A 25,066-nucleotide genomic window follows, 5' to 3' on the forward strand; every position below is an offset into this window, starting at 1 on the left:
TATAAAATACTGCGCGGAATAGACGAGGTGGACAAAGACGGGATGTTCCAGAGATGGGACACAGACACAAGAGGTCACAATTGGAAGTTGAAGACTCAGATGAATCAAAGGGATGTTAGGAAGTATTTCTTCAGTCATAGAGTAGTCAGGCCATGGAATAGCCTAGAAAGTGATGTGGTGGAGGCAGGAACCATACATAGTTTTAAGGCGAGGTATGATAGAGCTCATGGGGCAGGGAGAGAGAGGACCTAGTAGCAATCAGCGAAGAGGCGGGGCCAGGAGCTGTGACTCGACCCCTGCAACCACAAATAGGTGAGTACAAATAGGTGAGTACTACACGAAACAACACTAAACTAAACTAAACAATACCACACTACACTATACAACACAACACTACACTCCACTAAACAGCACTATGGTAAACACAACACTAAACAACACTACACTAAACAAACTACACTAAACACCATACTAAACAACACCATACTAAACAACACAACACTAAACACTAAAAAACACTACACTAAACAACAGTACATTAAATATTACATTACACTATACTACATAAAACACTACACTACACTAAACAACACTACACTAAACAACACTACACTAAACAACACTACACTAAACAACACTACACTAAACAACACTACACTAAACAACACTACAATACACAACACTACACTACACTAAACAACACTACACTAAACAACTCGACACTAAACAACACTACACTAAACAACACTACAATACACAACACTACACTACACTAAACAACGCTACACTAAACAACACTACACTAAACAACACTACAATACACAACACTACACTACAAAACACTACACTAAAGAACACAACACTAAACACCACTACACTACACTAAACAATACACTAAACAACACTACACTACACTAAACATCACACTACACTAAACAACACTACACTACACTAAACAAAACTACACTACACTACACAACACTACACTAAACTAGACTACACTAAACAACACTACACTACACTTAACAAGACTACACTAAAGAACAATACACTACACTAAACAACACTACAATACACTACACCAAACACCACTACACTACATTAAACAACAGTACACTACACTAAACACTACACTACACTCCACTAAACACTACACTAAACACAACACTAAACAACACTACACTGCACTAAACTACATTAAACACTACACTACACTAAACAACACTACAGTACAATAAACACTAAACTGAACTCTACACTAAACACTACCATACCACACTAAACTACACTACAGTAAACACTACACTACACTACACTATACTAAACACTACACTAAACAACACTACACTAAACAAAACTACACTACACAAAACAAAACTACAATAAACACTACACTACACTAACCAACACTACACTAAACAAAACTACACAACACTAAACAAAACTACACTGCACTAAACAACACTACACTACACTAAACAAAACTACACTACACAAAACAAAACTACACTACACAAAACAAAACTACACTACAATAAACACTACACTACACTAAGCAACACTACACTAAACAACACAACACTAAACAAAACTACACTACACTACATTAAACAAAACTACACTACACTAAACAACACAACACTAAACAAAACTAAACTATACTAAACAAGACTACACTAAACTAAACAGAACTACACTAAACTAAACAAGACTACACTAAACATTACACTACACTTAACAAGACTATACTACACCAAACAATACTTCACCAAACACTACACTACACCAAACAACACTACACTAAATACTAACCCCCCCTATGCTAAACAATACTACAGTACACTAAAAACACTACACTACAATAAATACAACACTACACTAAACACTACACTAAACACTATACAACACAACATTACACTAAATAACAGTACACTAAATAACACAACACTAAGCAACACTACACTACACTAAAGAACACTACACTAAACACCACCACACTAAACACGACACTACACTACACAACTTTACACTACACTAAACTCTACACTACACTACACAACACTACACTAAACAATACACTAAAGACTACACTAAACACAACATTACACTAAACACTACACTACACTAAACAAAACTACACTACAATAAACAACACCACACTAAACACAGTACACTAAATAACACTACACTACAAAAAAACACTACACCACACTAAACAAAACTACACTACACTAAACAACACCACTACACTAAACAAAACTACACTATACTAAACATTACACTAAACACCCCTACACTACACTAAACCCTACACTACACTAAACAACACTACACTAAACAAAACTACACTACACTAAACACTACACTAAGCAAAACTACACTAAACAAAACTACACTACACTAAACAACACTACACTAAACAACACTACACTACAATCAACAAAACTACACTACACAACACTACACTAAACAAAACAACACTAAAGAACACCACACTACACTAAACAAAACTACACTGCACTAAACAAGACTACACTACACTAAACAAAACTACACTACACTGAACAAAACTACACTATACACTACATAATGCTACACACTGCATATACACTACTACATAATACAACACATTACGTAATATACCACACAAGTACTACAATGTTAGACGTTATTCTACACTATACGTACAATGCTGTACAATATACATAACTAATATCTAAGAAGACTATTCAATAGTACTTCAGTAATTTCCAGGATTCTACCACAACTATGTTTCTAAGAAGACTATATTACTTCACTAATTTATAGAACTTTATGGTAACTATTTTAAAGTGAGCAGTCTCTGGTGAGGACCTTATCTCTCCTCTTGTCTTGGATGTACAAAGGTTGTACTTCCAGCGATAATACTTAAGTATTCGTCAGATCTAAGAAGACTATATTTCTTCAGTAATTTATAGAACTTTAAGGTAACTATTTTTAAGTGAGCAGTCTCTGGTGAGGACCTCATCTCTCCTCTTGGATGTACAAAGGTTGTACTTCGATTGATAATACTTAAGTATTTGTCAGATCTTCAAAGACATCCACCAAAATGCGGATCATAAAGTTGGATTATCAGTGGGCAAATTATGTTGGCTTCACTGCAAGGAGTGGTACCCAAGATGTATATTTCATCATCGATACCAGTTCTCCAAACTCTTTAGTCTCAAGATCATTTCTGAATGGTTGTGAAATCAAGAACAAAAAGAGTTACGGGACAATTGAAACCTGTAGCATTGTGTTACGTTTTCAAGGATATGGAATAGACCTCCCTGTTAACATATTAGATAGTAATTTGAATTTTGGTCTTCTACGCATGGACTTCTTGGTTGGCCACCAATGCTCCCTCGAATTTATATATGATGGGCCACAGCTTGTGGCTCGTAAACTATTATTCAAGACATTTACTCCTTGGCACATGTTCCAAGAGCTAGAAATTGAGGGCCAAACTGCAATATGCCATTTGGACACAGGAAGTCCTATGTCAATCATAACAGAGGATATGGCCCGTAAATTCGGCCTAAAATTAACTAAATTACGACGTCCATTATCCATAAATACAGTTTATGGTGTGTCACCGGTTACACATCTAGCTTTAAATGTTAAATTAAAAATAGATTCAGAGACAATAAAAGCTGATTTTGAAGTTGTAAAAAAATTTATACACCCTATAATCATTGGATTGCCTGTGTTAAAGAAACTAAAGGTAATAAATTTTACAAAACAACGGCATAAAATTTCTCCAGAGAGACATGTTTCTTACACTGATGTAGTTAGAGGTTATGTCAGAGGACTTCCTCTTAAACAACGTATTAAGGAAGCTTTTCTCAAATTGTTTGGTTGTTTTGTACATAAGAATGAAACACTTAATTGAACTTTTAAAATATATATTTTGTTATGTAATAACCATTGCATTAAACCTGCATTATATGGTTGATATATGTGAGTTATTTGTAATTTTAATAATTTTCCATCCTGATGTCCAACTCTCAAAGATACGAGAGGTGTTATTTATGATTTATGACTGGGTCACATAAGTACCACTGACAATTTTGTCAATTTAGTTTTTTTACATAAAGGAATAATTTTGTTTGCAATAATATATAAAGGAAAATTATATAATTTACAGGGTTTTAGAGAATTATGTAATTAATGACTCAGAAAATAGAAAACTAACAAGTATAGAAACCCAGATTTAAATTTGCTGAGCTCAGGGAACCCTTAATACTGCACAACATGATGCCGGAGGTGTCCATCTGTCACCCACAAGTATCATACCATCCAAGATTTTCATCAATAACTACAGACATTGGTGTCATAAGGGGATGGGAGAGCCACCCCAGGTGACACCATCAAGGGGTGACACCAGAGAGCCTCTAAAGAAGGTGACACTAATGCCCAAAACAGTGCTGCAGCAACATAAGAGAAGAATCCTTCGTTTCTATATAGCCTCATATGATTACAGAGTACAAATAGGCCTATATAGGGAAAATCATGGATTTTGATGATGTGATACATGATTTTGCAGGATTGAAGGCAAGGAAATGTAAGATCAGATTCACTGAGATGTTACCTGTACTCAAGGTCAAATTGGAAGTAGTGTTTCTCTGATACTGCAATGTTTTTCTTTATTTTTCATTTTTTTTTTTTTTTTTTTGCATTGTTGAAGATGAATAAATGTAGGATCTATTGCCTGTACCCAAAGTGGTATTTGAGTTTATGTTTCCTCATTAATAAAGTTGAGAAGTATTCTCCTGTTCTGTTTATGGCCCTTAAACGTTCTCATTGCTAAACATTAGTCACTGGGCATGCAGTAGTGATGTAACTGGAGTTTACTTTCCCCATCCCCCCCACCTTTGGATTTCATGGGGGTGACACCAAAGATTCTGCCCCGGGTGACACCAACCCTAGCAACGCCACTGATATATAGACAGAAAACTTGGTTACAAGGAGGGGTTTGGGATATTGGCAGTATGGAGGGACATCTAAACTGTCGTATCTGAGTTCCTCTGCAAAGACAGTGATTATGTATGAGTGATGGTGAAAGTGTTGAATGATGATGAAAATTTTTCTTTCTTTTTGGGTCACACTGCCTCGGTGGGAAATGCCCGACATGTATAAAAAAACAAAAATTAATCCCATGGGTGTCAACTGGAATCAGAAGGGAACTGGCATCTTGAGACTGAATCTCTAAGACTACTACATAATACTGGCTACACAAATCAAGTGTTCATACCAAGAGTCTGTAGATGAAATTTCTTCTGGAAAAAAAAGCATAAAAGGAGAAAAGGCTTGAACTTGCTAAAATACATCTGAATAACTAAAAGGCCTTTAGAGCTTATTTTAGTGGTTGAATAAAACAAAAGTGTAAGATGTGAGGCCATTATCCCCACCATACAGCATTGAAGTGATATTAGATTTTTTAATCTTCCTATACTAGCACCCTTGTTAAAAGTGAAGTATGGACTGATTCCAAAAAAATGCCAGCTTACACCCCTTGACCCAACAACTGTCCCTGAAGAATAAAAAATCACAATACTGGACTAATACACAAATACCCAGCACATAGGAGAATGAAACTCATGGTGATTTTTCATTCTGCTATGAGCAGATTATTTGTGTACTGTGTATAACCTTGTTTGTCTTCCCTGAGGTTCAACTTAATTACAGATGAACTTTAAATTACAATTACCTGAGGCAAACACTGTAAATGTGCAACTGGCCAAGCAAGCACAAAATTAACATTCTTGATTGGTGGACACACTCCTCAGATCTCGAACCATTAAAAATTTTTTGGTAATAAACTAAAAAAAGTCCATAGCCACAAGCTACACAACCTGGAGCTGGAGAAATTTTCCAAGACTGACTGAATAGCTCTCTGGAGAGGTTAAGCCAAAGGAAACTTCATATATACACTGCTGCCAGTGTACAAATACATATCATCATTGCATTTCTCAATACAAGCTACACAACCTAGAACTGGAGAAATTTTCCAGGACTGATTGAATAGCTCTCTGGAGATGTTAAGCCAAAGGAAACTTCATATATACACTGCTGCCAGTGTACAAATACATATCATCATTGCATTTCTCAATACAAGCTACACAACCTAGAACTGGAGAAATTTTCCAGGACTGATTGAATAGCTCTCTGGAGAAGTTAAGCCAAAGGAAACTTCATATATACACTGCTGCCAGTGTACGAATACGTATCATCATTGGATTTCTCAATACAGTACATTTTGCAGGTATGCTAAAGATAAATGCAATACTGGTCATACAGATCTCTTATTTTTTACTTTAATACATAAGATACCAATGCAAACATTTGCAGACAGGCGATTTTAACTATGCAAGACAAGCCACAGAGGAGGGGGAAGGGGTGGAAATCTGTAGCTCAAGTATTTTCACACTTCTCAGTGCATCATCGGGAACTGTGCAACATTGCAAGAGAGCAACTAAAGCAGGGAGAGTTCTCAGGGTAGCGTAGGGCGGATGTGTCACAGTCCACAGTTTCCCTATGCTATCCTCAGAACTCTCTCTGCTTTAGTTGCTCTCTTGCAATGTTGCACAGCTCCTGATGATGCACTCAGAAGTGTAAAAGTACTTGAGCTACAGATTCCCCCCTCCTCCTCCCCATGGCTTGTCTTGCATAAGATGTTAAATGTACACTAGCATCTTAGTAAATCCACTTTCAGCTATATGTCACCAAGAGTATGAATAAACTTAAGAGCTACTGTATACTTCTGTATATATGAGCATAGAAGACTATGCTTTTACTGTAAGATACTCATGTGAATAGTACTTTCTCCTAAATAATACATCTAGCATGCTTTGATGTATTATTTATTAAAAGAAAAATACTACGTTTTAATTTTTGCCACCTACAGAGGTAATTTTTTAATACAACATTGCTCTCTGTAAGCAGTACTACCAAAAAAATAAAAAAAATGGTCATGTTTAACCTTACCTTATAAAAACAATCCAGTTTTTTGCTAATGGAGTTTGGGACACTTCCTTCACCACGACACAGTCGCTCATATGCTCGACGCTCTCTCTGCCAGTCACTGGCAACTTCTGCATTCTCTGTCACAGTATAACCCTGCATGATAAAAAAGTTTTAAGTATACCGATAATTTTTTTTTTTTTTTAGAAAAACTAAACTTCACTTATGTCTATAAACAATCTCTCCATAATAAAAAGGCTCCCTTAATTACATAATTATGATTTTTTTTTTTTTTTTTTTTTAGAAATTTTTGGAATAACCAAACTATGAACAATAAGTTATTTTCCACAGACCGGGCCGCGGGGGCGTTGACCCCCGAAACTCTCTCCAGGTAAACTCCAGGTAAACTGTATGAGTAACTTTCAACATCATAGCTAATAACATAAAGTTGGTTTGGAACATTGTCAGATATTGTGAATGACAAGTCTTCAAACATCTCACTAAAGTAATATCCAGCTTAGTTTAAAAGGGAAACTAATTATAACACTGCCTTCAAACTTTTAACCTTAATGCCTCTTATCAGATAAAACAACATCATTGTTATATTCATGGGGAAGCACTAAACTCATAAGAGTCATATATAACGGGCTTGTTTGGTAGCTGGTAGCGGGTAGTTAAATGATATGTTTCTTCTTCGGAGGCTTCTTACTTTATTGATAACTAGTGTTGGGTTACACAGGCTTGTGTGTTTGTGCCCATGGCCCGGGCAGGGCCATGCCCACGAGAGAGAGCTGGGAGCACTTGTGTCTTGCTGCTGGGCCGCTGTGTGAGTGAGAGTGAGGCAAGTCTGGGCATACTGAAGTGGCAAGGCCTATAGATGGCAGCACCTTAGTGACGCGAAATATGAACTAAGCTGGCAGACAGCATGGGCTGTCTGTGCAGACAGTACAGGCTGTCTACATACGCTCGGCCACCTACCGCGCGTCGTCCCGACGCGACAATACAGGTAGTAAAAGAAACTTGGTCTCTCTCTCGTTGGAACAGGGCACAGAACACAAAATAAAAACATATATATACATATGGACATGGAAAAAAAAACTTCCTACGGGGAGGGAAGAAAAAAACATGGGGTGTGCTAAACATCGTGGTAAAAGGCAATGAGCGTCGATGGGCATCACTGCACGACTTCCTGCGTCTGGACAGATACTGCAACACGGGAGACATCGCTGCGGCTGAGCTGTGACGTAACAGGGTACGGTCTCCTCTGAAAAGGTGAAGCAGACATCGTAGGAGTCGCTGCAGGTTTTCACTCAACCTGGGCACGACATGGTGGTGCCCTCGAGTGAGGCGTCGACAAAACTCGGCAACTGGGCAGGACTTCTGGCAAGCGACTCAGGAGGACACTTCTCGACTGGTACTGTCGCTGGGCTGTCACTGCCGGCGAGCGTGGAGCGAGTCGTGGCAGAGACGACTGGGCGAAACATCTGGGAGTCGTAACATCATACACCAGACTGCAGTGAGAGAGCTAGCAGTCAGAGTGACGACATCTTTGTGCAGGCTGCTCACTGAAGCTTGTGACACAAGGCTGACACAGCGCCTGCCGACAGGCCTGGCTGCGGCTTGACGAGTATCATCTCTCAACAGTTGGAGTTATAGCAGAGGTTAGCCTAAGCGTCCCCAGACTTGTTTCTCTACATATAACTGCACTCTGAAGGTCTGGAGGTGAAGTGAAACAAATCTCGATGGGAATCGTAGCAGGTACGATTCTGCAGAACATCACGAGCGACGAGCATAAAAGCTTTCTGTACAAGGGGGCTCATACGCTCAGGGCTGAGTAATCAGCTGTCAAACACTGGTCATAAGGGTGACTTAACACTGTGGTGTTACTCAGGTCTGGCTGGGCCAGACCTCACTGGACACACGAAACTTTAAAAACACACCGCTGTACATACGGTACAACATGGCTTAACTAGCAAATGATGCTTTTCTGCGCATAAAACTGACTAAGACATACTAAAATGTGAGAACACTGACTGAGAGGAATTAATTAACACACGACATATATCTTCTCTCAATCTTCTCGACAATACTGAAATAATTACTAGAACACTCGATGTGACACCATGTGATGTCAGGCGTGATGTCGCAAGGTGACGTCAGCAGCACTGTGACGTCAGCAGACATCTCGAGGTGACGTCAGGCAGACATCGTGAGGTGACGTCAGCAGACATCGTGAGGTGACGTCAGCAGACATCGTGAGGTGACGTCAGCAGACATCGTGACGTCATGAAGTCGGGCAGCATCGTGGGTGACGTCAGCAGACATCTCGAGGTGACGTCAGGCAGACATCGTGAGGTGACGTCAACAGACATCGTGACGTCATGAAGTCGGGCAGCATCGTGGGTGGCGTCGATGTGATGCGGGCAGCAGACCACAGCATGAGGCCTGGGACATCTGGTAACTCACGTGGCTTTGTAGGTCTACGTGACATCGTCCACACCCACGTGACATCGTAATCCACGTAGCTTCGAGTGGCCTCGGGCACTCGGATACACAGTACTGGCAATGAATTCACACGAAAAACAGCAGAAAACACAGCAGAGGGAGTGGGCAGTGGTGAGTGTATGGTAGTGTGGTGGCGAGGAGCGTGCATGAGTGTATGGCAGGGCGGGCATCTGGCCATTCCTCCTCCTCCTCCACCCACAAACACGTGGAGAAGCTCACACTGGACGCAGAAATCACCACAAAACTCACCTCTGGCTTGCTGAAACAGCTGTGCTGAGCTGAACAACAACAGCAACATACAAGTGACGCTGAACATGTGACTTGAGAAACAGCGTGGGACACAGTAGCGTGGGACGCTGTAGCGTGGGGTCACTGTGACGCCACTCACAATTCTCGGAGAATTTCGACAAATTTCGGCTGGATCCTGCTTGTACCTGTGTCTGGGTGCTCAAACTTGCAGACACGACATCAGGATAACTTGTTGAGAGACGGATGCTTCTTGTGTAGGGTGATGAAGTGAAGATGACTTCATACCTCTTCCTTCCTCGCGGGGCAAACACAACTGCTGCGGAGCACCGCTGTCACCATTTATTATGGGGTTGTTTGGTAGGCTGAAGAGCGGTGTTAATGATACGTCTTCTTCGGAGGCTTCTTTGTTTATTGTTAAGTCGTTTTGGGTTCACAGGCTTGTGTGTTGTGCCCATGGCCCGGGCAGGGCCATGCCCACGAGAGAGAGCTGGGAGGCCTTGTGTGTTGATGCCAGGCCGCTGTGTGAGTGCGAGGCAAGTCTGGGCATACTGAAGTGGCAAGGCCTATAGATGGCAGCACCTTAGTGGCGCGAAATATGAACTAAGCTGGCAGACAGCATGGGCTGTCTGTGCAGACAGTACAGGCTGTCTACATACACAGTACATAGGGAAATGAGCTGAGGAAGGAGGCAGAAGGAATAAATCAAGTGGATGAGCTGATGAGGGGTCCAAGAAACAAATAATGTTTGTTTCTCTTATCTACTCTTCACGCTGCTGACCTTTGACCTACAGAACCATGCAGACCAGATAATTTATGTGAATAGATTATTATGGAACACATACCCCAAAGAAAGAAGTTATATATACAGTATACAATGACTCACAAAATTATGACATAGCACATATTGAATAATTTTTTTTTTTTTTTCAACAAGTCGGCCGTCTCCCACCGAGGCATTACACAAATCTCTGTAGTGTATGAGGAAAGATACTGTATATAATAAATATAAAAGTGCATTTCAAATACTTAAGATGCTCACAATTTAAACAAAATACAGTAGGGCCCTGCTTTTGGGCATTTCGCCTTACAGCGTTCCGCTAATACGGCAATCTCAAATTATGACCAAACTTTCCCTACGGCAAGTGGTCTTTCAAATATGGCGCGGGGCCACCCAATTTGTTTACATTCTCCATGATCACATCTCTCCATTATGTAATAATAATCACTCTTGGGCACATTAAATGTGTAATTTTATGTCAATATAGACATTTTCATCAATCCATCTATGATATTCTCTTCAAAATTATATAAGAAACACGTTACATAGCATATAAACATGCTGTTTATATGCTATGGAGGTGTGGTTGCTGGGTGGAGGGAAAACATTACGTCACTCCCCTTAACCCTTTCAGGGTCCCCAGGCCCTCTTCCAGACTTGTTCTCAGGGTCGCCCAAATTTAAAAAAAAAATTATATTTTCTTATGAAAAGATAGAGAATCTTTTCCCGATCATAATGACACCAAAAGTATGAAATTTGATGGAAAACTTATGGAATTATGCTCTCGCGAAGTTAGCAGTATTGACGTTGTTTAGGCATCAGCGATTTTGCCCACTTTGAGCCCTATTTTCGGCCAATTCCAGCATATTAGTCGACAAAAATCATAACTATTTCGCTAGAACTTCATTTTTTCTATCGAATGAGTACAAGAAACCACCCATTTACCGATTGCAACTATCCAATAAAGTGGTCAGAATTTAGCAATTTTGCCAATTTCACACAAATTTCAAAAGATGCCAATTTCCAAATAGAGTCCAGAATAAACAAGACATTCCTGGCAATAAAATAACATTTCCTCTGTTCATTAGTCACGTCCCCATGCCCCTCTTACATTTCTTTTGCTTTCCACTTTGATTTTTTATTCTCACAAAAAAATAAGATTTACTGTTATGCAGACTACTGCATTAGTGTAGAAATTGTATAAATAATGTCGGCACACTTGTGAAAGAATATTAGACTCACCAGTTGACGTGTATTGACGCTTAGCATGATTTGTTTACTTTTGAACTTTGGTAAAAATCAAACATTTCTGCTACTTGGAGCTCAATTTCAAGGTACTTTTCATTGTAAAACCAGCCAAAATCATCTCAATTTCTGTAATATGTCTTCCATTCTATAAAATGAGACCAGGAAAACTAGAATACGACAATAAATACCATACGAAAATACAGTGCAAAGTCGCTGTTTTAATCCAAAAACACAGTCAAAGCTTTTTTTTTCTCATTACGCACTGTGTGCTGCAGGATTTTTTTATACTCTGCACACTTACTACATAGACCCATTCTTTCATATGTAGGCCTACCAGCTTTCTCTCACTAGATTTGAGGGTACTAGAATTTAGGCATACTAGTACGTCAATAACCCTGGTGCTTAAGCTGTACTAGCACGTCTGAAACCCTGAAAGGGTTAATACATAATGCTTTTGTTTACAATTCTCGGCATGAATTATTCATTACTTCTCCTTTTGTTTATGATGACATCTAAAGGTAGTTGTTACAAACGATTAAACTCAGTGAATATTGTATGTCGATGGTAATAATATGGATCTGGGCCACATTAAATATCGTGTAGCTATGTAGCCCAGGCGGATTACATTATTATTATTATCACACTGGCCGATTCCCACCAAGGCAGGGTGGCCCGAAAAAGAAAAACTTTCACCATCATTCACTCCATCACTGTCTTGCCAGAAGGGTGCTTTACACTACAGTTTTTAAACTGCAACATTAGCACCCCTCCTTCAGAGTGCAGGCACTGTACTTCCCATCTCCAGGACTCAAGTCCGGCCTGCCGGTTTCCCTGAATCCCTTCATAAATGTTACTTTGCTCACACTCCAACAGCACGTCAAGTATTAAAAACCATTTGTCTCCATTCACTCCTATCAAACACGCTCACGCATGCCTGCTGGAAGTCCAAGCCCCTCGCACACAAAACCTCCTTTACCCCCTCCCTCCAACCCTTCCTAGGCCAACCCCTACCCCGCCTTCCTTCCACTACAGACTGATACACTCTTGAAGTCATTCTGTTTCACTCCATTCTCTCTACATGTCCGAACCACCTCAACAACCCTTCCTCAGCCCTCTGGACAACAGTTTTGGTAATCCGCACCTCCTCCTAACTTCCAAACTACGAATTCTCTGCATTATATTCACACCACACATTGCCCTCAGACATGATATCTCCACTGCCTCCAGCCTTCTCCTCGCTGCAACATTCATCACCCACGCTTCACACCCATATAAGAGCGTTGGTAAAACTATACTCTCATACATTCCCCTCTTTGCCTCCAAGGACAAAGTTCCTTGTCTCCACAGACTCCTAAGTGCACCACTCACTCTTTTTCCCTCATCAATTCTATGATTCACCTCATCTTTCATAGACCCATCCGCTGACACGTCCACTCCCAAATATCTGAATACGTTCACCTCCTCCATACTCTCTCCCTCCAATCTGATATTCAATCTTTCATCACCTAATCTTTTTGTTATCCTCATAACCTTACTCTTTCCTGTATTCACCTTTAATTTTCTTCTTTTGCACACCCTACCAAATTCATCCACCAATCTCTGCAGCTTCTCTTCAGAATCTCCCAAGAGCACAGTGTCATCAGCAAAGAGCAGCTGTGACAACTCCCACTTTGTGTGTGATTCTTTATCTTTTAACTCCACGCCTCTTGCCAAGACCCTCGCATTTACTTCTCTTACAACCCCATCTATAAATATATTAAACAACCACGGTGACATCACACATCCTTGTCTAAGGCCTACTTTTACTGGGAAAAAATTTCCCTCTTTCCTACATACTCTAACTAGAGCCTCACTATCCTCGTAAAAACTCTTCACTGCTTTCAGTAACCTACCTCCTACACCATACACTTGCAACATCTGCCACATTGCCCCCCTATCCACCCTGTCATATGCCTTTTCCAAATCCATAAATGCCACAAAGACCTCTTTAGCCTTATCTAAATACTGTTCACTTATATGTTTCACTGTAAACACCTGGTCCACACACCCCCTACCTTTCCTAAAGCCTCCTTGTTCATCTGCTATCCTATTCTCCGTCTTACTCTTAATTCTTTCAATTATAACTCTACCATACACTTTACCAGGTACACTCAACAGACTTATCCCCCTATAATTTTTGCACTCTCTTTTATCCCCTTTGCCTTTATACAAAGGAACTATGCATGCTCTCTGCCAATCCCTAGGTACCTTACCCTCTTCCATACATTTATTAAATAATTGCACCAACCACTCCAAAACTATATCCCCACCTGCTTTTAACATTTCTATCTTTATCCCATCAATCCCGGCTGCCTTACCCCCTTTCATTTTACCTACTGCCTCACGAACTTCCCCCACACTCACAACTGGCTCTTCCTCACTCCTACAAGATGTTATTCCTCCTTGCCCTATACACGAAATCACAGCTTCCCTATCTTCATCAACATTTAACAATTCCTCAAAATATTCCCTCCATCTTCCCAATACCTCTAACTCTCCATTTAATAACTCTCCTCTCCAATTTTTAACTGACAAATCCATTTGTTCTCTAGGCTTTCTTAACTTGTTAATCTCACTCCAAAACTTTTTCTTATTTTCAACAAAATTTGTTGATAACATCTCACCCACTCTCTCATTTGCTCTCTTTTTACATTGCTTCACCACTCTCTTAACCTCTCTCTTTTTCTCCATATACTCTTCCCTCCTTGCATCACTTCTACTTTGTAAAAACTTCTCATATGCTTACTTTTTCTCCCTTACTACTCTCTTTACATCATCATTCCACCAATCGCTCCTCTTCCCTCCTGCACCCACTTTCCTGTAACCACAAACTTCTGCTGAACACTCTAACACTACATTTTTAAACCAACCCCATACCTCTTCGACCCCATTGCCTATGCTCTCATTAGCCCATCTATCCTCCAATAGCTGTTTATATCTTACCCTAACTGTCTCCTCTTTTAGTTTATAAACCTTCACCTCTCTCTTCCCTGATGCTTCTATTCTCCTTGTATCCCATCTACCTTTTACTCTCAGTGTAGCTACAACTAGAAAGTGATCTGATATATCTGTGGCCCCTCTATAAACATGTACATCCTGAAGTCTACTCAACAGTCTTTTATCTACCAATACATAATCCAACAAACTACTGTCATTTCGCCCTACATCATATCGTGTATACTTATTTATCCTCTTTTTCTTAAAATATGTATTACCTATAACTAAACCCCTTTCTATACAAAGTTCAATCAAAGGGCTCCCATTATCATTTACACCTGGCACCCCAAACTTACCTACCACACCCTCTCTAAAAGTTTCTCCTACTTTAGCATTCAGGTCCCCCACCACAACTACTCTCTCACTTGGTTCAAAGGCTCCTATACATTCACTTAACATCTCCCAAAATCTCTCTCTCTCCTCTGCATTCCTCTCTTCTCCAGGTGCATACACGCTTATTATGACCCACTTCTCGCATCCAACCTTTACTTTAATCCACATAATTCTTGAATTTACACATTCATATTCTCTTTTCTCATTCCATAACTGATCATTTAACATTACTGCTACCCCTACATTATTATTTTTTTTTTTTTTCAACAAGTCGGCCGTCTCCCACCGAGGCAGGGTGACCCAAAAAAGAAAGAAAATCCCCAATTTTCTTCTTCTTATTCTTTTTAGTAATCTTTACAGGAAAAGGGGTTACTACCCCATTGTTCCCGGCATTTTAGATGACTTTTACAACACGCATGGCTTACGGAGGAAAGATTCTTATTCCACTTCCCCATGGATATAAAAGGAAAAGTAATAAGACCAAGAACTATTAAGATAAAATCAAAGAAAATTCAGATGAGTGTGTATAAATAAATGTGTACATGTATGTGTAGTGTGACCTAAGTGTAAGTAGAAGTAGCAAGACATACCTGTAATCTTGCATATTTATGAGACAGACAGAAGACATCAGCAATCCTACCATCATGTAAAACAATCACAGGCTTTCGTTTTACACTCACTTGGCAGGACGGTAGTACCTCCCTGGGTGGTTGCTGTCTACCAACCTACTACCTATTATATTATAAATGATAATTATACGTATGTGTACCTGTACCTAAGTAAACTTGCACACTGTGCTGGCATGCAGGTACACATTAAAATCACTAAGTGTCTTATTAGTCTTGAAGATGCCATATTAATGATGATAATAACAACACAATAATAATCACTCTATGGAACATTAAATATCGTATAAAATGTTAATATAGACATTTTGCTTAATCCATCTAAATACACCCCGCAGTAGAATAAATTAACATAAATATGAGATGTGGTAGCCAGGCAACTTGTAGGACTTGTGGTAGCCAGGCAACTTGTAGGACTTGTGGCAGTCAGGCAACTTGTAGGACCTGTGGAAGCCAGGCAACTTGTAGGACTTCTGGTAGCCAGGCGACTTGTGGTAGCCAGGCAACTTGTAGGACTTCTGGTAGCCAGGCGACTTGTGGTAGCCAGGCAACTTGTAGGACTTCTGGTAGCCAGGCAACTTGTAGGACTTGCGGTAGCCAGGCAGCTTGTAGGACTTGTGGTAGCCAGGAAACTTGTAGGACTTGTGGCGAAAACCAGACGCGTTCATCTGGTTTGTTTACATTATGTGTGGGTGGGGTAGGGAGGGCTGCCCTTCCTGGCTACTCATACTTCCCAACTTGACTTCATACAAATAAAACTCACCTCTCACCCTACATTAAGACTACAAATATTTAAGGTAATTAATGAGATTCTGAAGAGAAGTTGCAGAGGTTGATGGATGAATTTGGTAGGGTATGCAAAAGAAGAAAATTAAAAGTGAATACAGGAAAGAGTAAGGCTATGAGGATAACAAAAAGATTAGGTGATGAAAGATTGGATATCAGATTGGAGGGAGAGAGTATGGAGGAGGTGAATGTATTCAGATATTTGGGAGTGGACGTGTCAGCGGATGGGTCTATGAAAGATGAGGTAAATCATTGAATTGATGAGGGGAAAAGGGTGAGCAGTGCACTTAGGAGATTGTGGAGACAAAGAACTTTGTCCTTGGAGGCAAAGAGGGGAATGTATGAGAGTATAGTTTTACCAATGCTCTTATATGGGTGTGAAGCATGGGTGATGAATGTTGCAGCGAGGAGAAGGCTGGAGGCAGTGGAGATGTCATGTCTGAGGGCAATGTGTGGTGTGAATATAATGCAGAGAATTCGTAGTTTGGAAGTTAGGAGGAGGTGCGGGATTACCAAAACTGTTGTCCAGAGGGCTGAGGAAGGGTTGTTGAGGTGGTTCGGACATGTAGAGAGAATGGAGCGAAACAGAATGACTTCAAGAGTGTAGCAGTCTGTAGTGGAAGGAAGGCGGGGTAGGGGTCGGCCTAGGAAAGGTTGGAGGGAGGGGGTAAAGGAGGTTTTGTGAGCGAGGGGCTTGGACTTCCAGCAGGCATGCATGAGCGTGTTTGATAGGAGTGAATGGAGACAAATGGTTTTTAATACTTGACGTGCTGTTGGAGTGTGAGCAAAGTAACATTTATGAAGGGATTCAGGGAAACCGGCAGGCCGGACTTGAGTCCTGGAGATGGGAAGTACAGTGCCTGCACTCTGAAGGAGGGGTGTTAATGTTGCAGTTTAAAAACTAGTGTAAAGCACCCTTCTGGCAAGACAGTGATGGAGTGAATGATGGTGAAAGTTTTTCTTTTTCGGGTCACCCTGTCTTGGTGGGAATCAGCCAGTGTGTTAATAAAAAATAATGAGTGTACTATATATGCATTTTATCGCTCTAGGGAGCTTAATGTTGTAGTAGGTGGGAGTGGCCAGGCAGGATGCCATACCTCCCACACAACTTTCTACAAATACAGTGGACCCCTGCCTTACGATATTAATCTGTTCCTGAGAGCTCACTGAAAGCCGAAATCATCGTTAGCCAAATTAATTTTCCCCATAAGAAATAATGGAAATCAAATTAATCCGTTCCTGACACCTCAAAGTATGAAAAAAAAAAAAAAAATTTTACCACATGAAATATTAATTTTAATACACACAGATTGAAGAAGACATGCACAATTACTACTCTACTAAGAATAGAATACATGACACTTACCTTTATTGAAGATCTGGTGATGATTGATGGGATGGGAGGAGGGGAGAGTGTGGAAGTTATTGTTCAGAAGGGGAATCCCCTTCTATTAGGACTTGAAGTAGCAAGTCCTTTTCCGGTGTTACTTCCCTTCTTCTTTTAATGCTACTAGGACCAGCTTGGGAGCCACTGGACCTCTGTCGCACAACAACTCTGTCCATAGAGCTCTGTACCTCCCGTTCCTTTAAGACTTTCCTAAAATGGGCCATAACATTGTCATTGTACAGGTTGCCAACATGGCTTGCAGTAGCTGTGTCAGGGTGATTTTCATCCATAAAGGTTTGCAGTTCAACCCACTTTGCACACATTTCCTTAATCTCTTTTTTCAATTCCATACTAATTCTCGCCCTTTTTACCACAGGGATGGCACTAGAAGCTTTCTTGGGGTCAATGGTGACTTATTTTGCAGTTACAAGCACTAAAAACACTGGGATAATGTGAACTGTACCGAATGTATGCGTAGATGCAACCACACTGGCTGCTGGCTTGTAAACACTGGCACTGAGGCCACACGTGGGACGTGTCCTGGATGAATCACGTAAGGCGAGGCAAAATTTTTGCCTTCAAATGCTTTGTATGGCGAATTTAACGTAACGCGATGCGTTCGTAAGGCAGGGGTCCACTGTAAATACTTTTCACCTCTCACCCTACATTAAGACTGTTTCGGTTGTATATATACTTCTTACGAGCCACCATGCTTGACGTACATATGTATACTCATAAATTCTAGTGGCTTCAAATCAAGCAGGAGAAAGCTGGTAGGCCCACATGTGAGAAAATGGGTCTGTGTGCACCATATACAAAAACCCTGGAGCACGCAGTGCATAATGAGAAAAAAAAACTCCGACCACTTTTTTTTAATTAAAACGCCGAATTTGTGGTCTATTTTCGTATAGTATTTATGGTTCTATTCTCGTTTTCTTGGTCTTATTTGATAGAAGGGAAAACATATTATAGAAATAGAGGTGATTTTTATTGGTTTTACTATGAAAAGAACATTGAAATGGAGCTCAAAGTAGCTGAAATGTTTGATTTTGTTCAAAAGTAAACAAATGATGTCATTGTCCAATAAATGTCCAAGTAGCCATTCATGAATGGGTTGACATTATTTATACAATTATTACAATATTGCAGTAGTCTGCATAACAGTAAATCTATTTTTTGTTTGAATAAAAATTCAAAATAGAAAGCAAGAGTAATATCAGAGGGGCCTGGAGACAGGACTGATGAACAAAAAATGTTATTTTAGAGCCAGGAATGTCTGCATTGTTCATTCTGGACCCTATTTTGAAACTGGCAAATTTTTTAATTTACGTGAAATTGGCCAAATTGCCAATTTCTGACCACTTTATTGGGTAGTTGAAATTGGTAAATGGGCAGTTTCTTGTACTCAATCAACAGAACAAATGAATTTCTAAAGAACTCCCTTTGTTATTTCAACTACCTAATAATGTGGTCAGAAATTTGCAATTTGGCCAATTTCACAAGAATTAAAAAAATATGACAATTTCAAAATAGGGTCCAGAATGAACAATGCAGACATTCCTGACTAAAATAACATTTTCTTTGTTCATCAGTCCTGTCTCCAGGCCCCTCTGATATTACTCCTGCTTTTTATTTTGAATTTTTATTCAAACAAAAAATAGGATATTTACTGTTATGCAGACTACTGCAATATTGTAATAATTGTATAAATAATGTCAACCCATTCATGACTGCATATTAGAATGGCTACTTGGACATTTATTGGAAAATGACATCATTTGTTTACTTTTGAGCATCGGCAAAAATCAAACATTTCCCCTACTTTGAGCTCCATTTCAAGGTTCTTTTCATAGTAAAACCAATCAAAAATCAACTCTATTTCTAAAATATGTTTTCCATTTATATGGTGCACACTGACCACACAGACCCATTCTCTCACATGTGGGCCTACCAGCTTTCTCCTGCTTGATTTGAAGCCGCTAGAATTTATGAGTATATATACGTCAAAAACGGTGGCTCGTAAGACGTATATATACGGCTAAAACAGTCAAAGGATTAAAGCGCCCCAGAGCTATAAAATACCTATACAGAACATTCATTAATTACCTTAAAATATTTGTAGTCTTAATGCAGGGTGAGAGGTGACTTATTTGTAGAAAGTCAGGTTTGGGAAGTATGGTAGCCAGCCAAGGCTGCCCTCCCTACCCCACTCCACCCACATGCAATGTAAACAAACCAGGCAAACACATCTGGTGTTCTTTCATACGTTTGTATTATACCATAATACAATACACTTTACATTGTGTACAAGTTGTCTCCACACTGATACAGTAGAATAAATAAAGACCAACACTTTCTTTCTCATGTAATTTTTAGAAGGAATGATGCTCTAACAAATTATTATTATTATTACGAATTATTATTACAAATTATTATTATTACAAGTTATTATTATTATTACAAGTTATTATTATAATCATAATAAAAAAGAAGTGCTAAACCCACAAGGGTCGTGAATATCTATAGAAAGGAATAAATTTCTAGTTAAGTTTCTGGTGTCTGACTAGAGAAAATGTAATTCTTCGACTCTCCTACCAAACGCTTGGTAAATAAATCTTATATTTATGTCAATTTTTATACTGTGGCTGTATATATCATGTTTATATGTTACGTAGCATGTTTATTATATAATTTTGAAAAAAAATATCATAGATGGACTAAAGGAAATGTCTACATTAATGTAATCTACGACATTTAATGCGTCCAAGAGATTATATGGCGTTGAGTAGAGAGTCTCTTAGTGATTTTAATGTGTACCTGCATGCCAACACAGTGTGTAAGTATATTTAGGTACAGGTACACATAAATATAATTTTTTTTTTTAGCAAATCAGAGTAAAATATGCAATAACTTTAAAACACTTGACATTTTGAAAAATTTCCAGACATAATAGAGTTGCGCTCACGGAGAATGTAAACAAACCGGGTGGGGTGTGCCATATTTGAAAGTCTGCTCGCTGTATAGCAAATTTTGGTCATAATTTGACATCGCCATATTAGTGGAATGCCATAAGGCGAAACTTCGTAAAGTGGGGCCCTACTGTATATATTAAACCTAATCTATAATATGTGACTAAGGTGATGTCTGCACCTTAAAAACAGCTAAAATATAATTAAAAAAGTTTAAATTTGCAATAAAATCATTAATGAACTATGATTATGTCCACTTCTGGAAATGCAGCTAGGAAGCAAATGTTTTTCTGGGTCACTCTGTCTCGGTAGGAAATGGCCAGTAAGAAAAATGAGAGCAAATTTACATAACTATATACAGTGCTCAACAACTTGTTAATTGTGTCAAGACATTGAGTTTCTTAAATTAAATACAGGTATGAAATACCTTTTCTACAGCTTCTTCATCCATGGTGGCACCATCTTCTCCACGTTTCTTGGCTAGTTGAGCTTGAAGGGTTTCCTCATAATACACCTTGTTTCCCTGTGCTCTCTGATGGTTGGGCCTCTCTACCAAAAGCTCATTTGTCAGCTTCAGAGCCTGTCTCACATTACCCTGCATGTAGGTAGAGAAAGCTAGATATTCCAGGATATCAGCATGATCCACTGTCTTGTTGCTTTCCATCTCTTGGCGTTTGAGTGCTTCATTCATCCACAGCATTGTATGGTAATGGTCTCCACCGTTGTAGCTCTGGCGACCAAGTTCAAAGCAGTCGGCAGCTGCAATCATGTGAAAATAATAGACTGTCATAAAACAGTAAATAATTGGATCAGATATCAGCTTAACTGTACTGCAGAACTCTAGTCATTTTTAGCATTACTGCCACCCCTTGACAATCCAACGGCAAGTCACCAATCTGTTAAATGCCCCAAGTAACAAACATCCACACTTACAAACACTGCACTTAAGAACTAATAAAGTTTTACACTCCCCAGACTAATATGAACATGTGTGAAACATAACTATGCCCCAGTACTGTACTGTTCTTTATACACATAACTCACAACACATTTGTAGGCTACAGCCCTCCATACTGCAATGCAGTGCGGAAACTATTGCTCCTCTTTTATTTACTAGATCACTAATTATTACTGCACAATATATGCCTTTAATGGGAGCAAGGGGCTAGTAACCTCTTCTCCTGTATAAATTACTAAATTTAAAAAGAGAAACTTTTGTTTTTCTTTTCAGGCCACCCTGCTTCGGTGGGATATGGCCAGTTTGTTGAAAGAAGAAGATATGTCTTTAATATGTTGCTTCAAAAACTGACAAGTAATTCTTCCCACCTGTCAGTTCTCTATATGCCTGTCTCTTGCCATAGATGTGTCCTCGAGCCAGCTGAGATGTGTCAAGATTGTAAGTATCCTGAAGCCTCATAAGAGCAACAGCCACACCATTCAGGTCCTCTTCGTCAGGCCAATGCAGGAAATCAGCCATGCTTGTCAAATTGTTCAACATAGCTTAAAACAAGATATAATTTTTTTTATTAATAGTCTAAGGAGTAAAAAATTAAAATCATATTTCCTGATTATGATTTAAGCTCTGTTAAAATGGTACATATGGGTTCAACTTAAAATATCATTATTGTACATGTACAACTACTGCATCTGATAGTGTTAAATGAATGATGAACATAAGAGAATGCAGAGGTAATACAAAGTCTTTATGTAACAAAAAATAAGCTTAGCAATGACTATCATTTATTCACATTTAAAATGCATTCCTAGTATTGTACTACTGTGATGTGCATGACTTACTGTATAATTTGCAACAAAAACATGTATTTAATTTTCATTTGCTATATTTTATATCAATACATGTTTATTATGGTAGCTTGCTTATACCATCCTGATATTACAGGCTAAAATGTTTAGAAGACACTTTCTTCAGCATTACAGAACAGCCTATAAATCCAGTAATATATAGTAAAAAAATTTATTAAGTGAACAAAAAACTTGAAGTCAATACAGCAAAGATGACTTAATGCTGGCTTCTTTCCTTTACCTTTGCCCATACTGTCGTCAGTCATAATATTCTGCAGGTCTGTCCAGTCCACAGTAAGTCGTTTCACTAGCAGGAAGGTATTAATAGGATTCCCCAAGAAGGCCTCAGGAGAACGAGCAGCTTCATCGTGTACTCGTTCCATCTCGTAAACATCTCTATAAATGAAGGCAGCTTACACTTAGACCTTATTGTTTCCTACTGGTAGTTGCAAAATAAATTTTGTTTGTGCTATGACTATATTCAAAATTTTTACCCATAATAATGCTTTATTTAATATACATGCACATTCATCTGACAAATATTTCATTAAAGGCATACTATTTCAAATATCTATTTAAATCATTAAAGTGCATACCAAAGTATTCTCAAAAGCTCCATTAAATGCCCTGCACAAAACAACCAGTATAATAGACAAATTATGCTGGTTGTTTTGTACAAAATAAATTTAGGAATAAATAAGCCTCTGATATATAAGAAAAATTACTTGAGACTTTTTAGGATTCCAGGACTCTTGAGCAATTTTTATACTGATTAAATTTAGCACAATTAAAATGCACAGTATGCACTGGATTATATCAAGTGGAAGATTTCTTTTTACCTTCTAAGCTTCTCCAACTTGCTTTCCTGAGCAATGATATAATTCTCAACTGCTCTAATCATTTCCCCCTCGGTGGTGAGGAGACGACCAATGTCTGTCATGGCTGTATACACCTCACCATTGTTGGGCAACACAAGCATCCCAACACACAAACACATAAACAACCACATTTCTGAAAGAAGGATATAAATAAAATGAAACAGAAGATGTTAAGAGCTACAAAGCAAGTAAATGCAACACTGAATGAAAAATTTATTAAAAGTGCAAATATTATTACTGTATTTATAATTAAATACTGCATAACACTGGCATAGTGTTCTTAAGATGCCCACTTAGTGAACACAGTTCCATGCAATATATTTCATTATGAAGCCATTAGATTTTTAAAGAGCAACTTATTATTATTATTATTATAATGTTCATAGGGAAATGCTAAACCCAAAGATAATCATGCAGTGCCTAGGAAATGGGAGGCAATCAAATTTGATCCAAGGGAAAGGAGAGTAGCTCTACATTATTAACCTATACAATAATTATTATTGCAATTAGGGGAAAGAGTTAAACCCATAGGGGCTATGCAGCAAATGAGGAATGTAAAGCAATCAGGTTTGATCCCAGGAATGTATCAATGGCCCCTCAATGCCATCAAGGGCTATCAACTCATAGAATTAGCATTCCAGAATAACCCAAACCAAACAGTGTGGCTTATTTCCATTTGGGTTCTTTCATGCTCAAACCCAGGATGCCACTCACAAATCTAGGGGGAAACAACAAGTCAAAAAATGTCACAATTCTGGCTGGAAAGTCACCCAAACTAAATTTGAACCTTGCTAAAAAACTAACCAAACTTAACTTAAATTAACCCAACCTAATATAAACTAACCTAACACATTAACCTAATATAAACTTACCTAACAAATTAACCTAATACAAATTAACCTAACAAATTAACCTAATGCAAACTAACCTTACAAATTAACCTAATACAAACTAACCAACAAATTAACCTAATGCAAACTAACCTAACAAATTAACCTAATGCAAACTAACCTAATAAATTAACCTAATACAAACTAACCTAACAAATTAACTTAATACAAACTAACCTAACAAATTAACTTAATACAAACTAACCTAACAAATTAACTTAATACAAACTAACCTAACAAATTAACTTAATACAAACTAACCTAACAAATTAACTTAATACAAACTAACCTAACAAATTAACTTAATACAAACTAACCTAACAAATTAACTTAATACAAACTAACCTAACAAATTAACTTAATACAAACTAACCTAACAAATTAACTTAATACAAACTAACCTAACAAATTAACTTAATACAAACTAACCTAACAAATTAACTTAATACAAACTAACCTAACAAATTAACTTAATACAAACTAACCTAAAAACCTGCTACTCAATCTATACTAACATAAAAGTTTATCTGCTCTAATAATTTACCTTACTAATATTGTGACATTTTTCCCCGAGACTTTTTTCAGTGACTTCTTACT

At 38.6% G+C, this 25,066-nt stretch overlaps 1 protein-coding gene across 10 annotated transcripts in view; it reads right to left on the reverse strand.

Annotated features, from left to right (window-relative positions):
• Positions 1 to 25,066, reverse strand: part of PH4alphaEFB (prolyl 4-hydroxylase subunit alpha-1) — a 193,736-nt gene that overhangs the window by 38,972 nt on the left and 129,698 nt on the right. For all 10 annotated transcript variants that reach the window (XM_070087846.1, XM_070087844.1, XM_070087843.1 and 7 more), the window contains 5 exons: positions 23,541 to 23,712; positions 22,943 to 23,097; positions 22,225 to 22,398; positions 21,326 to 21,657; positions 7,006 to 7,137 (listed from right to left, as the gene is read on the reverse strand). In XM_070087846.1, coding sequence (XP_069943947.1) covers positions 7,006 to 7,137; positions 21,326 to 21,657; positions 22,225 to 22,398; positions 22,943 to 23,097; positions 23,541 to 23,710 — 963 coding nt within the window. In that variant the 5' untranslated portion in view covers positions 23,711 to 23,712. The remainder of the gene's footprint in view (positions 1 to 7,005; positions 7,138 to 21,325; positions 21,658 to 22,224; positions 22,399 to 22,942; positions 23,098 to 23,540; positions 23,713 to 25,066) is intronic.

This window comes from Cherax quadricarinatus, chromosome 23, assembly GCF_038502225.1.
Source record: "Cherax quadricarinatus isolate ZL_2023a chromosome 23, ASM3850222v1, whole genome shotgun sequence".
NCBI classification, from domain to species: domain Eukaryota; kingdom Metazoa; phylum Arthropoda; class Malacostraca; order Decapoda; family Parastacidae; genus Cherax; species Cherax quadricarinatus.